Raw genomic sequence first — 17,129 nt, forward strand, 5'->3', positions numbered from 1 at the left:
TTAGAACCCACGACCTTCCGACTCTCAGGCCCACAGTCTAAGCGGTGCGCCATTCTGCTTCTCAGTTCCTCTCCCCCTCTCCATTTCTGCTTTACCAGGCATAGTGTGGTTTATAGAGAAGCGATGTGGCTCAGTGGAAAGAGCCCGGGCTTGGGAGTCAGAGGTCATGGGTTCGAATCCTGGCTCTGCCACGTGTCAGCTGTGTGACTGTGGGCGAGTCACTTCTTTAAATTGGTATCTGTTAAGCGCTTACTATGTGCCAAGCACTGTTCTAAGCGCTGGGGTAGATACAGGGTAATCGGGTTGTCCCACGTGAGGCTCACAGTTAATCCCCATTTTACAGATGGGGTAACTGAGGCACAGAGAGGTTAAGTGACACAGCTGACAAGTGGCAGAGCCGGGATTTGAACTTCTCTTCTCTGGGCCTCAGTTACCTCCTCTAGATTAAGACCGTGAGCCTCATGTGGGACGACCTGATGACCCTGTATCTTCCCCAGCGCTTAGAACGGTGCTCGGCACGTAGTAAGCGCTTAACAAATATCAACATCATTATTATTGTAATTATTGTTTGGAAGTGATTTTTTTAGGAGCCTGAGGGAAAGAGTTTGATCTCCTTTGATTAGAAGAAAAAGATCTATTGGGAAGAGAGGAATTTGGCGTACTGCCTCACTCCTTTTACTGCTGCATATGAATTGTTCTTCTCCGGCACATTTTCTCAAGACGTCCCAAAATTATTGAGATGGATGGATTTTTGAAAAAGTGAAAAACAAATCTGCGCACCCTTATGGTCTTCCCTTAAACCACATAGTCACCGTAAAGTTTTACAGTAAATGATTATTTCCCAAGCACCTTCAGCCACCCTCGTTCGAAACGTTTATATGGGTGGCTTAGGGAGGGTTGTGGAGCACAATTGTGGCGGTTCAATATGGTCGTTGACCGTTAGCTCATTGTGGGCAGGGAAGGTTTCTGCTAATTCTGTTGCATTCATTCAGTCGTATTTATCGAGCGCTTACTGTGTGCAGAGCACTGTACTAAACGCATAGGAAATTACAATGCAACGATAAACAGACACACTCCCTGCCCACAGTGAGTTTACGGTTGTATCGTACTCTCCCAAATGCTTACAGTTGTGTTATGCACACAGTAAGTACTCGATAAATGCCATTGATTGATATTGTTCCAAGTTCACTCTTCATCTTTCCATTCTTTACTTTGAATGCGTGCCTTTTAATCCTAACGCCTCTTTCCTCTGTCACAAATTGTTTTATGATTATTATAGTAATAATTGAGGTATTTGTAAAATGCATAATCTGTGTCAAGCAGTGTTCTAAGCACTGGGGTAGATTCAGGGTAATCATGCTGGACACAGTCCCTGCCCTACATGGGGCTCACAGTCTATGTAGGAGGGAGAAGAGGGATTGGCTTCCCCTTTTATGGATGAGGAAACTGAGGCACAGAAGAGTTAAGCGATTTGTCCAAGGACACACAGCAGGCAAATGGTGGAGGCAGGATGAGAACTCAGGTCCTCTGACTCCCAGGCCCTTGCTCTTTTCCGTAGATCACGCTGCCCCTCAAATAGGAAGAATGTTTTCTTTTGAAACTGTTCTAAAATCATATTTCTCTGTAGGCACATTTGTTCATCCGTTTCTCTCTCTCACTAATCTAGTTCTCTGACTCATTTCCCTCCCAATCACAAATATCCTTTTCCATCCCGCTTTCCATACGAATCCATGTTTCTCACCCTTTATTTGGATTTTCTAACACCAGCTCTCTCCTGCTGGAAGAGGTGTAGGGTTGAGGTTCAAGACCAACAGTTTCTGCTCTACCCCGTGAAGAGAAATTTAGAAACGGGTGTGACTTCCTAGAGGGCAGAGCTTTTTCATTTTTGGAAATGTGACCTGACACGAAGATGGAGTTGCAAACAGTTGTTCCTTAGAAATTATATTTAAGGGTTCATAGTGTACTGTCAGATTGCATTTATTATATCAAGTTAGTAATAATCATTGTGATATTTGTTAAGCCCTTACTGTGTGCCAAGCATCGCCATAAATGCTGGAGTAAATGCAAGATAATCAGGTCGGACATAATCCCTGTCTCACGTAGGGCTCTCAGACTGAGAGGGAGGGAGCACAAGTTTTATTTTGCAGATGCAGAAACTGAGGCCCCGAACAAATGTGACTTGTCCAAATGTATGCAGCAGGCAGGTGGCAGAGCCGGGATTAGATCAGAGAAGCAGCGTGGCTCAGTGGAAAGAGCACGGGCTTTGGAGTCAGAGGTCATGAGTTCGAATCCCGGCTCTGCCACTTGTCAGCTGTGTGACTGTGGGCAAGTCACTTCACTTCTCTGTGCCTCAGTTACCTCATCTGCAAAATGGGGATTAAGACTGTGAGCCCCACGTGGGACAACCTGATTCCCCTATGTCTACCCCAGCGCTTAGAACAGTGCTCTGCACATAGTAAGTGCTTAACAAATACCAACATTATTATTATTATTATTATTAACCCAGGCCTTTGGACTCCCGGGCCCGTTCTCTTTCCGCTAGGCTAAATATTCTTTTATTGTACTGCACATTTTGACTGAACACATTTATTTGTTGTCAAAATTGCTCCAGGTTTGAAAAGTGCCTGTAGGTAGGAAGTGTTAAAGAAGGAAATGAGAATGTCTGGTTGTTTCTTTTTTAAAATGGTATTTTAATTTAATTTTAATCTAGTTTTAAAAAAAATTTCTGGCACTCTTCTGAGTAAGGCCAGGTCGGACCCAATCCATGTCCCTCATGGGGTTCACAGTCTTAATCCCATTTTGCAGAGGAGGTAACTGAGGCACAGGGAAGTGAAGTGACTTGCCCAAGGTCACACAGCAGACAAGAGGCAGAGCTAGGACTAGAACCCAAGTCCTCTGACGACCAGGCCCAGTCTCTTTCCACCAGGGAAGTCAATTAGGTTCTTACCTTTTGGAGAAGGATATGTATAATACAGTATAAGGAAGTTAACAGATTGTGGTTTTTTTTTGTTGTGGTTGAGATAGAATTCACTTAACACTTCCAGATATTTTAAGAGGGGATTCCTTGGGATGATAAATCGATCGGCTTTTTGCCTTTGAAAGAAGATGTCTGGGCATGGTCTGCCACTCATCTAGCTTATACTGTATGCTCTTGTCAGGATGCATTTAGTCACAGCCTTCCATCGCTTGCTTTTCACTACAAAATAGAGTGGGTATTAAAATCTAAAAGCCCATTTGTTGAAGGGAAGATTGTAATCACAGAGAAAAAGGGCCCTTAGAGTGCACTTTATGTTTTATATATCCTGAGCTGACAGGAGTGCCGTGAGACCTAATGAATATTTATAAATTGTTTGGAAAAATCTGTGTGAAAATGAAAAGCGTAATACATGTATGAAACGGTATCAGTCGGATTTTTTTTACTGCGGGTATTTCAGCATACAATATGGAAACTATCATAAACTTGTATCTATAGCGATAGCAGGTACAAGTGAGTGATTTTTTTTTTTTCCATTAAGGTTCAGAATTCCTGTACTGATGATTCTTCAGAGTGTGCTAAGCTAGTTATTGATGAGGTTGAGGAACTGTCAGAAACAAACAGTATTATCGCTTCTCTCTTTCACTTCTTTAGCAGTAATTTTATTTGTCTGATCTTTCATCTCTGTTGACCCGTTTGTATTACAAAAAGAATGGTCCTCTTTGAATTACTCGTTGCATCCAAATAATAAAAATATCTATTGTACTAGAAAATGTTTTCAGATTAAGTACAATTCGTTTACCGAAATTTGGCCAAATTGTATTTCTGCGGTGCTTTTCTTGGATGCTTCAGGCTTTGTTTTCAGAAGGACTGGTGAGGGTAGTTTTAATTTTTAATACTTCAGAGTGGAGTCTCCCTTTCCCAATTTTGGGACTTAGTGGAAATATCATTTTACTCCCATTTGGAGTTGAACAAATAAGGATGTTCGGTGTAAAAAGCTAAAAAATGACTAGCAGTTACCTTCAAGAACCGGGTGAATTCTGGTTTGTCTTTCATTTAGAAATAGACTCCTGAAAGAAAGCCTCTGATTTTTTGTTAGATATTATGACTTGATTCATAAAAAAAAGGACAGCTCCAGCATCCTGGGCTATCTGGGTTTTTGTCTGTGTGCTTGTGCCATAAAATTCTGCCAAATTTTAGCAAACTAAATTTTTTAAATGATTCTGTTGAGAATTTAAAGCAAACATTTAAAAAATCTACTTTCTTCCTTATTTTATAGGCCTTAATAACATGGGCAGTCTGAAAACGACAGGATTTAAACAAAAATAAGAGCTCATTCAGACCACTGTAATTGAACTCAGTGGTCTCTGAAGGATGAATTAATGAATTTTTTTATTGTAGCATGTAATTTCAGTATTTGAAAATCCTTCTGGAAGCAGGTAGCATTTTTCTCATTTCCTTTTCTCTAACCATCTTACCAAGGTAGAATATCTACAGCCTCAGAAAATGCGTGTAGACTTTCTTCATTATCACTGTTGAACGGACAGAGGTGGAGATCCCTCTCATATTTACTTGTCTTTTTTCAACTAATATGAGTAACTGAATATTATGCACCTTTAGCAGCGTGGCCTAGTGAAAAGAGCATCCTCCTGAGAGTCAGAGGACCTGGGTTCTAATCCCAGTTCTGCCTTGTGCCTGTTTGTGTGACTCTGAGCAGGTCACTTAACTTCCCTGTGCCTCAGTTACTTTATCTGTATCATGGGGTTTAAATACCTGTCATTCATTCAGTAGTATTTATTGAGCGCTTACTATGTGCAGAGCACTGTCCTCCTTTCTACGAAGACTGTGAGCCCTGTGTGGGACTGGGAGTGTGTCTGGTGTGATTATGTCGTATCTTCCCCAGTGCTTAGAACAGTGCTTGTCACATAGTAAGCGCTTAACCAATTCCATTATTATTATTATTACTGCAAAAAACTGCAGACGTGAATTTTGTCTGTGCTCTTTCTGATGTGAAAGCAGTTGGCAAGTGGAATTTACCAAGTAAGGATCTCACCCAACTTTTTTTTACTCTCTCCTCCCCCAGCTCTCCTTGATTTCCTTCTGCCAGCTCTTCCCCACCCTGATTAGAGATGCCAAGATCGATTTAGTTCGTATTTTATATTGTTGACTCCTTTTTAAATATAAAATTGACTTGAACTGATTTATTTTTTGACTTGATATGTGTTTTATTTTTTAGACCTCCTTAGCTATACGCTTTGCTCAAGAAGCTTTTGGGAAACAGTACAAACAAACTGTAGGACTGGACTTCTTTTTGAAAAGGATAACGTTGCCAGGTAAAGGAATAAATAGTCTTAACATTGGAGGTGGTGGAAATAGTACTTCTAGGAAAAGCCTAAGTCAGAAATGTGTAAAATAAATCTGTGCTTCTTGGGCTGAAGAATCTATATATAACCGGCAATTTAGCTCAGGGAGGATAGTGTTCATCAGCATTCCTTGTTATGAAGACATCGCCTTGGGAGATATGTGGGAAATGTTTTAAAAAAAAAAATAAATGTTTTTCTCTGCTGAACATTAATGACCATTCAGTCGTTGATTCTTCTTAGGTTAGAATGCTGTATGTACTGGAGGATGAGGGGGCCTTTTGCGTGTCTTTTTTTTTTCCATTGGTAGTTTAAAAGATATTCTTTAAAATGATTTGATTTTCAACAAGTTCTCCGTGCAATTCAATAATACAGATTTGCGTGGGAAGGCGCAGAAAAAAATATTATGGCTTTAAAGTATATTATTTTAAGTAGACTACCCCAAACTTGTATTTTTTTGGGGCAAAATATAATGTAGCTATGGAACCACTGTGCTCTAATATGTGAATGCTGTTTTATGCAAGGCAGCATGAAATTGCTGGCATTTAATAGACCACTAAAATTTAGGGTCCCAAGGCACTCATAAAAATACAGTTTGAGCATTCAAGATGTTTCAGTTCCCGACGCAAAGAAACTATTTAGATGCCCGTTGCAGCACACTGCATGGAAAAGGCCAAGAAATAATAATAAAAAAGAATGGGGGCTGCTCGAAGGTTATTCCTCAACAATTGGGGGACTAAAATGGGCTATTCATTCACTTGTGGTCGTTGAATTTGTAAGCATGAAAGTATTCCATTAAAAGCAATTTATCTTGGTGAGCTGCTTAAACTGAAGCCAAAAAAGACATTTCGAAGTATTAACATTGTGGGCAGTTTTGAGTAAAAATCCTGCCCATTTCGCTTTGTGTTTGGGATGGTGGTGGGGATTGAGGGAATTAATAGACCAGTTATCAAGAAAGTTAATTTGTTCTGCCTGAAATGTGCCAACTTTTTCCCCCCAAAACGTTAAAATCCGATAACAAGGTTTAATGCAAAATATCTAAAAACAGGGATTAACCAGCACACTGTGCTAATATTATATTTCCAAGATCACTGAGGTGGTAAAAATCCGTCAGGTATAGCAGACTATGGGAGGAGTGCAAGCATGAAGCAATGAATCTTGCCCATCAAGGTTGATTTTACTTATATTGTCGTGCCGGACAGTAAAAGATAGGACGGAGTCTTGAGCATTTTCTTTTCTGCGTATTTTCTTTGAAAACATGTCAATAAGGGCCGCCTCCGTTTTTCTTATTCCTGCCCATATGGGAGTGCGAGTGTTATATACAGAATACTTAGAGGAGTTGCTAATGGAATACATACACAAATCATGCAGTGTGCATGCTGTGAACTTGTATTTTTGCAAGGGTTTTTCCATCTTTGCCAGCTGTTGTGTATACAGAAGCTCTTAATACACTATTCAACTTCATATTATTGCTGTTGGTTTGTAAAAGCATCCTCTTATCCCAGCGCAGCCCCTTAATGGTTTTATTTCATCAGTCAAAGAGGTTTAAGTAATAAATAAACATCTTAAATATTTCAAAATGACTTTTTGTATTTAAAAAAAATTAATGGAATAAAATGATTCCTGGAACACATGCTTTAAATCACATAATATAACTTCAGTCTCCGAAATCATTTTAACTATGTACGTTTGTTTCCAGCTATGCAGATTTTGGGTTTGGTGTAGAACCAGAAAGTACTCAGGTCTGGGACTGACATTAGGAAATGTGTGCTCTTAGTGAATGTGTATTTTAATTTTCCTGATTAAGTTTAGTTTTGATGGGCACACGTCCAAGAAAAAAAACACGATGCTTTCCCTCCCGCCCCCTCTCCCCCCGCAAAAGTCTGGTTTTTGCAGTTGATTGAAAATTCTAATGCAGAAATTTCTCTCAAAGTTTTCAGTCACGCAGTCAAAATAAATATATCCAATATAAAAAGTTTGAAAAAAATGAATCCTTTTTTTCCCTCTTGGTGTGCGTTTTATTTTCACTACCTCGCGTTTCCTTGTCATTATCAGTATTAGAGTCCGAAAAAAACCCCAGCGCCCTCGAGTATCGTTTTATAATTTAGCTAAGAAATTATATTCATCTTAACTGGGGTGGAATAAAATGAAATCTATGGCCCAGATAAAATTTAACTGAAGTTTCTAGTGTCCAGCTCCTCACAGATTCTCTCCACTGAGCTATTCCGAGGTAATCGCTCTTCAGATTCCCACCCGTTTCCGTGTATTTCACGATCCAGGGTGCTGTATAGTCTGGATGCAGCCACTGTGCAGATTTTACAGCTTAAAATAGTGGATCTGTTAGAGGTTTTGCCGGTAGAGCTTCTTAAGAGCCATAGTCAAAATGGTTTCAGGAAGGTTGTGGGCACAGTCCAGTAAACAGGGTTCTACTGTGAAAAGGATTTTAAAGTCTTCTGTACAAGAAGTGGGCAGACTTGTGTTGTGAGTCCCATCTCGACGAGGCAGCACTTTAAATAAGGTTAACCAAGGCACCGGGTATACATTTAATAATAATAATTGTGGTATCTGTCAAACGCTTACTCTGTGCCAAGCGCTGTTATAAAGTCACCGGTGAATTGTCCCCGTGGCCTTCATTTGGATCGGAACTAACCAACTTTCCCCTACTTCTACTTGTCACTCCATTTATTTTTATTTGTAGTCGCAAGTCATTTCTTACTAAGTGGAAGAGACTCTGTGACTATTTTTTCACTTGGAACCTTACGGCTTGAAAATGATTTAATCGTCAGTAATTCTGTTAGACCCTCGAACTTGCTGGAGGAAGCAAGTTCACGCTTTACTACAGTTTAAAGTCTTAAAAAAAAATTCTGGTAGTTCATAAACCTCAGATTTTGGAATTGTTCTGATATTGAATGGTATTCTGTGTATGTTTGTATGCGTATAGATTTCAGGTTATTACCGGAATCCCTTTGGGCATTTGATTTTCATACAGATGAACCAAAGTCAAAATAGCCTATATTTTTCTCTTATGTTTGGCTAAATGTTTTCTAGTAATGATGTTTATTTTAAAATTACCAAAGCAGCAGATGTCGCAAGGAACGTGACACGTGATCTGGGAAGCTTTGTGTATTTCTTGAAGTATCAAGGAAAAAATGCATTTTTTATCTTATAGGCTGCCCTGAGTATATTGCTGACTGTTCTCTTTGAACTGACATAAGTTCCGTCAGACAAAGTAGGCAAAAATTACCACATTTTGTATGGGAATTAGACAATTTCAGCAGTGTTCAGAGAAGTGAAATTCAGCTCAAGATTTACGGTGTTGGAACAAGTGTAAACAAGTGTTTGAAAGAAGATGATATTCGAAAACTCGAGCTTCAGGGGTGTTTGCATCTTCTGGGCTCTCATTTTTTTTAAGCTCAATACCGACCGTGACTACCGACTCTTGTTATATCGTACTCTCCTAAGGGCTTAGTACAGTGTTCTGCACTGTTCAGTAAATATGATTGATCGATTGACTTTGAGTCAGTGGTGAAAGCCCGTCTGCTGGCAAGTGGGAGAGAGGGATACTGTAACGATCATCGTAGTTTGCTATTGACCTACTGGTAAGTTCTGCCCAAACGTACATTTAAAAACTGTTATAAAAACAGGAGCCTTTTCTTTCCCTTTGGAATGAATTGAGCCGTTGTTGACAGAAATAATGATAATTGTGGTATTGAAGTGCTTACTATGTGCCAGACCTTTTATTAAGCTATGGTAGATAGAGGATAATCAGGTCGTACACAAAACTTGTTCTGTGTAGGACTCATTCTACATGGGAAGAAGACCAGTAATTGTGGTATCTGTTAAGCGCCGTGTGCCCGGAACTGTACTAAGCGCTGGGGTAGATACAAGCAAATCAGGTTGGACGCAGTCCTTATCCCACGTGGAGCTCACAGTTTCAGCCCAGAGAAGTGAAGCGACTTGCCCAAAGTCACACAGCAGACAAGTGGCAGAGCCAGGATTCAAACCCATGACCTTGTACCCGGAGCTCTGTCGATTATGCCGTGCAGAACAGGGATGGAGTCCTCATTTTACAGCTGAGAAAACTGAGGCGCGAGGACGTTACTTGCCAAGTTCACACGGTGGGCAAATGGTGGAGTGGGATTAGACCCCAGGCCCCTTGATGCCCTATCCCTCTTTTCTGGTGGACTTTTGAGACGCTTGGGGTGGGTTGCTACTGGAGATGGATGGCTGTGTCACACTTGGGAAGAATTATTCCTCCTTTTCATATTTTTGATTTTAAAATCATTATTTGTGAGAATATTTCAAAAATCGTAATCTGTAGCATAAGCGAGTTAGAGTGTAAAATTTAGGGCCATTTGAATTTTCTGCCTTAATTTCATCATTATTTTGGGTATGTGTGTTTTTAGGAGAGATGACTTGAATCTAGTTCAGTGATACTAATGTAATACTACTTTGATTAGTCCTAATGAAAGTTCCTTCTCTAGGAGAAATAGTACTTGAGCACTTACTGAATGCATTGGTCTCCTATTCATTCAAGTCGTATTTATTGAGCGCTCAGTGCGTGCAGAGCACTCTACTGAGCGCTTGGAAAGTACAATTCGGCAACAGTTTTGAAGCACTTTGGGGAAGGTTCAGCAGATATGACTGCTTCTGCACATTGGTGGATGAATAGATCTAATAATCTGAATCCTAGAAAAGTTTGTTGAGACTAAAGCTTTGCTTATTATTTCCAATGCTGTACTATCCGCCCTTCCCAATTCCTCATTGATGAATTGGAATTTTCATCTTGAATTTGAACATTGTGACTTGTGAAGTTTTCCATCTGTGATGTGCTTGATTCTCCCCTCTCTTGAAAGGAATGAAAATTTAGCCCCGTGGGACTGCAGAGATCTTGTAAAAGACACCTAAGGCCCCGCAACTTATTAGTGCAACTTATCTCGAAACGTTCTCGTCTCGGGTGTCCTCTAAGATCTGCAAGAATGTGTGTGTTTTTTTAAACATGGGCTGTTTAGTTTTTAAGGAGATAAATAGACTGTAAGCCCGTGATTAGACTGTAAGCCCGTCAAAGGGCAGGGACTCTCTCTGTTACCCATCTGTACATTCCAAGCGCTTAGTACAGTGCTCTGCACATAGTAAGCGCTCAATAAATACTATTGAATGAGTAAATGCCACAGAAGATTATGGAGGGTAACCACAATCCTTTTGTTACAATTCTCCCTCCTGCTTAGACTGTGATCCCCATGTGGGGCAAGGACTGTGTCCAACCTAATTAGCTTGTATCTACCCCAGCGCACACAACAGCATTAGACGCATAGTACGCACCTAACAAATGCTGTAAAAAAATTTAATAATCAAATGTTGTCACCCAAATTTGCCGATTTGCATGTGGCTCTTGAGGGGTATTTTTTTAGGGAGGCTTGTTCTGAAATATTTGTCAGTGCATTTATGTGGGAAGGCAACTAATTCTGTTACTAGTTGGTAGGGCAGTTTAGAATAATGTCTCACGTGGGTTCAGGGCTGACTAGAGGAATCCAGTGCTAGTCAGATTTGAATGACTGAATTTTGTTTTGATAAATTTTCTATGAACTTTGAAACTGTATATATATATATATATATATATACGTGGGCTATAAAGCAGAAACTGAGTTTTTTACATTTTATTCTGTCACTTGAAAATGTTTTTTCCAAAATATATACATTTTAAAATACATTATTATTAAATATATTTATTTAATATATATAATATCAAATACATTTCTAAGATTATGGCTAACGTTTTCATTTTTTAACTGTGAGTGGTCAGTGTCTTAGGTTAGTTATTGACTGATTAGGGTCACAGAGTAACTTGTAAGCAACTCCACCTCTAGGGACCGTTACTGTTAAAGTTTTATTATTGATATAGGAAGCCTTGATTTGGGGACTGCAATTCCAATAGCCTTCTTTGCATGGTAGTAATAATATTTCATTCGACTTTTACGTAAATAAACACTTTTAAACAACAATAAAAAATTGTCTGCATTTTTTCAGGAATCAAATTAATTTGGACAGCTCTTCCAAGAGAGTGAGTTCACATAATTGATAGGTAGTTTTCTTTTCCTTCCCTCAAGTATTAGTCGCCAACCCCCTCCCCTTCCCCACTGAATTTGAGCTCCTTGGAGTCTAGGGATCATGGATTTTTCATCCATGTATTTCATCCGTGTAAGGCAGAACTTTCCATTTTTGTTCCTCAAAACCATGGAATTATCAAGTCTTCTCTCTGTTATTCAATACTATTTATTTTTTAAGGTATTTGTTAAGTGCTAACTACGTGCCTGGCACGATACTAGGCGCTGGGGGACATACAAGCTAATCAGGTTGGACAGAGCTCGTGTCTCCCATGAGGCTCACAGTCTGTGGAAAGAGCCCGGGCTTGGGAGTCAGAGGATGTGAGTTCTAATCTGCCTCTGCCACTTATCTGCTGTGTGATCTTGGGCGAGCCACTTAACTCCTCTGTGCCTCAGTTACCTCATCTTTAAATGGGGATTTAAACGGTGAGCCCCACGTGGGGACAACCTGCTTACCTTGTATCTACCCCAGTGCTCAGAATAGTCTTGGCGTGTAGTAAGTGCGGAAGAAATACCGTCATCAACATCATTATTATTGTTTGACAGATGAGGTAACTGAGTCAAAGAGAAGTTAGGTGACTTGCCCAAGATCAGATGAGAAGCAGCGTGGCTCAGTGGAAAGAGCCCGGGCCTGGGAGTCAGAAGTCATGGGTTCGAATCCCAGCTCTGCCACTTGTCAGCGGTGTGACTGTGGGCAAGTCACTTCACTTCTCTGGGCCTCGGTGACCTCATCTGCAAAATGGGGATGAAGACCGTGAGCCTCACGTGGGACAACCTGATTACCCAGTATCTATTCCAGCGCTTAGAACAGGGCTCTGCACATAGTAAGCGCTTAACAAATACCAACATTATTATTATTATTATCACACAGCAAATAAGCTGGGATTATTCGTTCATTGTCATATTGATTGAGCGCTTACTGTGTGCAGAGCACTGTACTAAGCACTTGGAAAGTACAGTTGGGCAGCAGATAGAAACAATCCCTACCCAACAACGGGCTTATGGTCTAGAAGGAGGAGACTGACAACAAAGCAAAACAAGTAGATAGATATCAATAGCATCAAAATAGATAAATAGAATTACAGGTGTATATACATCATTAATAAAATAAATAGAATAACAAATATGGACAAATATACACCAGTACTGTGGGGCGGGGAAGGGGGTAGAGCAGAGGGAGGGACATCCCCTAGGGGCGATGGGGAGGGGAGGAGGAGCAGAGGAAAAGGGGGATTAGAATCCGGGCCCTTCTGATTCCCAGGCCTGCGCTCTCTCCACTAGGCCACGAACGTGGCTCAGTGGAAAGAGCCCGGGCTTGGGAGTCAGAGGTCGTGGGTTCTAATCCCGGCTCTGCCACTTGTCAGCTGTGTGACTGTGGGCAAGTCACTTCACTTCTCTGGGCCTCAGTTCCCTCATCTGGAAAATGGGGATGAAGAGTGTGAGCTCCACGTGGGACAACCTGATCACCTTGTATCTACTCCAGCGCTTAGAACAGTGCTTGGCACATAGTAAGCGCTTAACAAATGCCATCATTATTATTACTCTGTGCAGAGCATTGTTCTCTGAGTCAGGAGATGTGGGTTCTAATCCCGGCTCCGCCCCTTGCTTCCTTCGGGGCCCCGGACAAATTGCTTTAACTTTTCTGTTTGGCAGCTTCCTTGTGTGTAAAATGGGGATTAAACACCGGTTTTCCCTCCTCTCTAGACTGGAACCCCCCTGAGGCCCAAGAACTCTTATCTACCCCAGCTCGTATTATCTACCCCAGCTCGTAGTAGAGCCCTGGCACATAGTAAGGGCTAAACAACTGCCAGAGCTGTGACGATCATTATCATTATTATGAACAGACTACAATAGAGCTAAAAGACACGATCCCTCCACAGATATGTCTATCTCGCCGTTCTAGCTTTTGTTTATTGTTGTTGGAACAAGTGTTTTACTTCTTTTTAAGAATGGGATTGCGAGTTCCACAGAGGATTTAAATAATCCGTGAAAGCAATTGATATATTAATTCGAATGGGCCTGAAAGTCTTCGCGACGTTCCTCAAAGATATTTCGTGTTGAAACTGCGGGGATTGTGGTGATGCTAGTTTCTCGATAAATGTTTTTGCTCAATTTAATATTCGTTTTTATTCCAGGAAATTTGAATGTTACTCTTCAAGTTTGGGATATAGGCGGGCAAACGATAGGAGGCAAGATGTTGGACAAATATATCTTCGGAGCCCAGGTACATTAAAGTGTAATGAAATGCATTGATCAGAATCAGGTAATTTTCCTGTGGATTTGCCAGATTTCAGTTTGGAGAACAGTGAGCTGCTGGTGGCTGTGCGGCTTCACGTGGACTGGTGGAAAGTGCACGGGGGGGTGGGGTTCAGAGGATCCGAGTTCGAATCCTACCTCTGCCGCCGGCGTCAGGTCACAGAGGGGACTGACGCGGTAGTTGAGAGTTTGGATGGAGGAGAAGGGCGGATCCTGGAGAGGCTGTAAAGGTATCGAGGTGACGTTACGGCTGCCGGCGCGGTCGAGGCGGAGTTGTGGCCGCCGGCGACCGAGGAGGCGGCCGACAGCAGGACTCGGGGCCTCCTTGCCACCGCCATCATCGATCGATCGATCAGTCCTATTTATTGAGTGCTTACTTTGAGCAGAGCACTGTACTGAGCACTTGGGAGACTACAATACAGTGAGAGACAACATTCCCTGCCCCAAATCAGATCGTGGGGAGGCAAACGAATATAAATGAATAAATTACCGATTCACTCAATAGTTTTGATTGAGCACTTACTATGTGCAGAGCACTGTACTAAGCAGTTGGAATGTACAATTTTGCAACAGAAAGAGACAATCCCTGCCCATTGACGGGCTTTCATTGTGATCGCATCTAATCGTAATCTAATCTAATCGTATGCTGTGCGGCTAAGGATCGGGTGAATGAAGGGAGCAGATCCAACTATAGGTACCTGGATGCGGGCAACCCTGAGTGGGTGGAACTCTAAATAAAAAAATTTACCAATTTGGTCATGTAACTTATTTATTTATATTATTGTTTCTCCCCTCCCTAGACTGTAAATTCATTGTGGGCAGGGAACATGCTAGTAGCTGATCCTACTCTCCCAAGCTTACTGGGAGAATACTGTGCTGTGCACACAGTAAGGGCTGAATAAATATGATTGATGGATTAATGTAACTAAATTGTGTGTTTTATCATCGATTTAAATTTTTTTTGGTCAATTTTTTTTGTTTGTTAATACACTAATGCCCTTTAACTAGAGAAGGGGGCAGCACTCGCTTTTGAGCAGAGACAAAATGAAACCTATGAGCACTTGGTGTTGGGAGTCAGAGGTGGTGGGTTCTAATCCCGGCTCCGCCACCTGTCAGCTGTGCGACTTTGGGCAAGCCACTTCACTTCCTGAGCCTCAGTTATTTCATCTGTAAAATGGGGATTGAGACTGGGAGCTCCACGTGGGACAACCTGATGACCTCGTATCTACCCCAGCTCTTAGAACAGTGCTTGACACAAAGTGCTGTACAAATAACGTTATGGTTATCATTCCGAGACGTTATTTAAATTGTGAATTCCATGGTTTGAGATACGTTGTCGGTTACTGCGCACACTGGCATCGGTTTTAAATACCTTGCCCCGACTCATCCCAACTCATTTCCCTCTTGGTGGCGGCTGGGTCAGATCAGTTCCCCCTCCTCAGTTGGACCAATATGTGATATCGTTACATCACACTAGGCATGGTGCAGTGTGACATTCCAAGCGCTTAGTACAGTGCTCTGCACACAGTGAGCTCTCAATAAATACGACTGAATGAATATCATACACTCTTCTCCCTCTCCTCCCTTCTGCATCGTCTGTGCACTTGGATCTGTACCCTTTGGGCACTTAATATTCAGCCCACCCTCAGCCCTATGACTCTTGCGTACACATCTCTAATTTATTTCCTTATAATAATGTCTCCCGCTCTAGGCTGTAAGCTCCTTATGGGCAGGGAACGTGTCTACCAACTCTGTTGAAGTGTACTCTGCCAAGCGCTTAGCATAGTTCTGTGCGCCCGGTAGGTACTCATTAAATACAATCGATGGTGCCAGTTGTTGCTGCCAGTTGGGGAGGGAGGAGGGAGAAGAGGGAGGAGAAACGAGGAGAAGGCACAGGGAGGGCAGATCAAGGAAGGAATGGTATTTTAGAAAAATGATCCGGGCAGCAGAGTCGAGTAGGGACTAGATTGGGGCAGGGAAGTCAGCAAGGAGCCTGATGCAATAGTAAAGGAGGAATAATAATAATAGTGATGGTATTTGTTAAGCGCTTACTATGTGCTAAGCACAGTTCTAAACGCTGGACGGGGATACAAGGTGATCAGGTTGTCCCACGTGGGGCTCACAGTCTTAGTCCCCATTTTCCAAATGAGGTAACCGAGGCACAGAGGAGTCAAGTGACTCGGCCACAGTCACGCAACTGACAAGTGGCGGAGCCGGATTTAGAACCCACGACCTCAGACTCCCAAGCCCGGGCTTTTTCCGTTGAGCCACGCCGATTGGATCAGCGTAGTGGCAGTTTGGGTGAAGGGCAAATTTTAGAGATGTCGCGAAGGTAGAACCAACGCGGTTCGGTGACGGACTCGACTGCGGGGAAGAGAACGGAATGGGAACAGGCACAGAGTGGAAGAGATAAGTCGGAGATAGAGCCGAGGTTATGGGCTTGTGAGACCGAGTGGTGTCTCCTACAGAGATGGGGAGGACGGGGGTTGGGTGGGAAGATGCGGAGCCCCGTTTGGCTCCAAGGTCAGTTTGAGGTAACGGCGGGACATCCGAGTAGACGTGGCCCGAAGACAGGAGGAAATGCGCAGCTGCAGGGAAGGAGAGAGGTCGGGCCTGGAATAAGGTCGATTTGGGAGCCGTCGGCCTACAGATGGTAGTTGGTGCCATGGGAGCGAATGAATTCTCTGAAGGGATGGGTGTAGTTGGAGAATAGAAGGGGATGCAGAATTAGTCCTATTTATTGAGTGCTTACTGCATGCAGGGCACTGTACTGAGCACTCGGGAGAGTAGTAATAGTGATGATAATAACCGTGGTATTTAAGCACTTACTTTATGTCGGGCACTGTTCTAAGCGCTGGGGTTGGACAGATGGGTTTGGACACCCCCTCGTCCCACGTCGGGCTCACGTTCTTAGTCCCCGTTTTACAGGTGAAGTAACTGAGGCACAGAGAAGGGAAGTGATTTGCCCAAGGTCACGTAGCGGACAAGTGTCGGCGCCAGGACCGGAACCCAGGTCCTTCTGACGTCCAGGCCCGTGCTGTAGCCACAAGGCCTCGCTGCTGCCGTCTCGGCTATCTCGCCACTGACCTCTCTCCCGTATGCTGCCTCTGGCCTGGAACGCCCTCCCTCCTCCTGTCGGAAAGATAATTGCCCTCCCCCACTTCAAAACCTTAAGCCGCTTAACTTCTCTGCGCCTCAGTTACCACGTCTGTAAGATGGGAATTTAGACTGTGAGCCCCACGTGGGACAACCCGATTACCTTGTATCTACCCTGACGCTTGGAACAGTGCTCGGCATATAGTAAGCGCTTAACAAATACCATAATTATTGTTACTCTTGAAGGCCCGTCTCTTCCCAGAAGCCTTCCCTGACTAAGCCCTCCTCTTCTCCCACTCCCTTCTGAACTGCTCTTACTTGCTCCTTCGTTCATCTTCT

At 42.6% G+C, this 17,129-nt stretch overlaps 1 protein-coding gene across 3 annotated transcripts in view; it reads left to right on the forward strand.

The window, feature by feature from the left end:
- Positions 1-17,129, forward strand: part of RAB28 (RAB28, member RAS oncogene family) — a 131,753-nt gene that overhangs the window by 6,549 nt on the left and 108,075 nt on the right. For all 3 annotated transcript variants that reach the window (XR_003758944.2, XM_029063689.2, XM_029063688.2), the window contains exons 2-3: positions 5,211-5,307; positions 13,574-13,662. Coding sequence is in view for 2 of the 3 variants with exons in the window: in XM_029063689.2 (XP_028919522.1) it covers positions 5,211-5,307; positions 13,574-13,662 (186 nt within the window). In the remaining variant the exon portion in view is untranslated. The remainder of the gene's footprint in view (positions 1-5,210; positions 5,308-13,573; positions 13,663-17,129) is intronic.

This window comes from Ornithorhynchus anatinus, chromosome 4 (genome assembly GCF_004115215.2).
Source record: "Ornithorhynchus anatinus isolate Pmale09 chromosome 4, mOrnAna1.pri.v4, whole genome shotgun sequence".
Taxonomy (NCBI): domain Eukaryota; kingdom Metazoa; phylum Chordata; class Mammalia; order Monotremata; family Ornithorhynchidae; genus Ornithorhynchus; species Ornithorhynchus anatinus.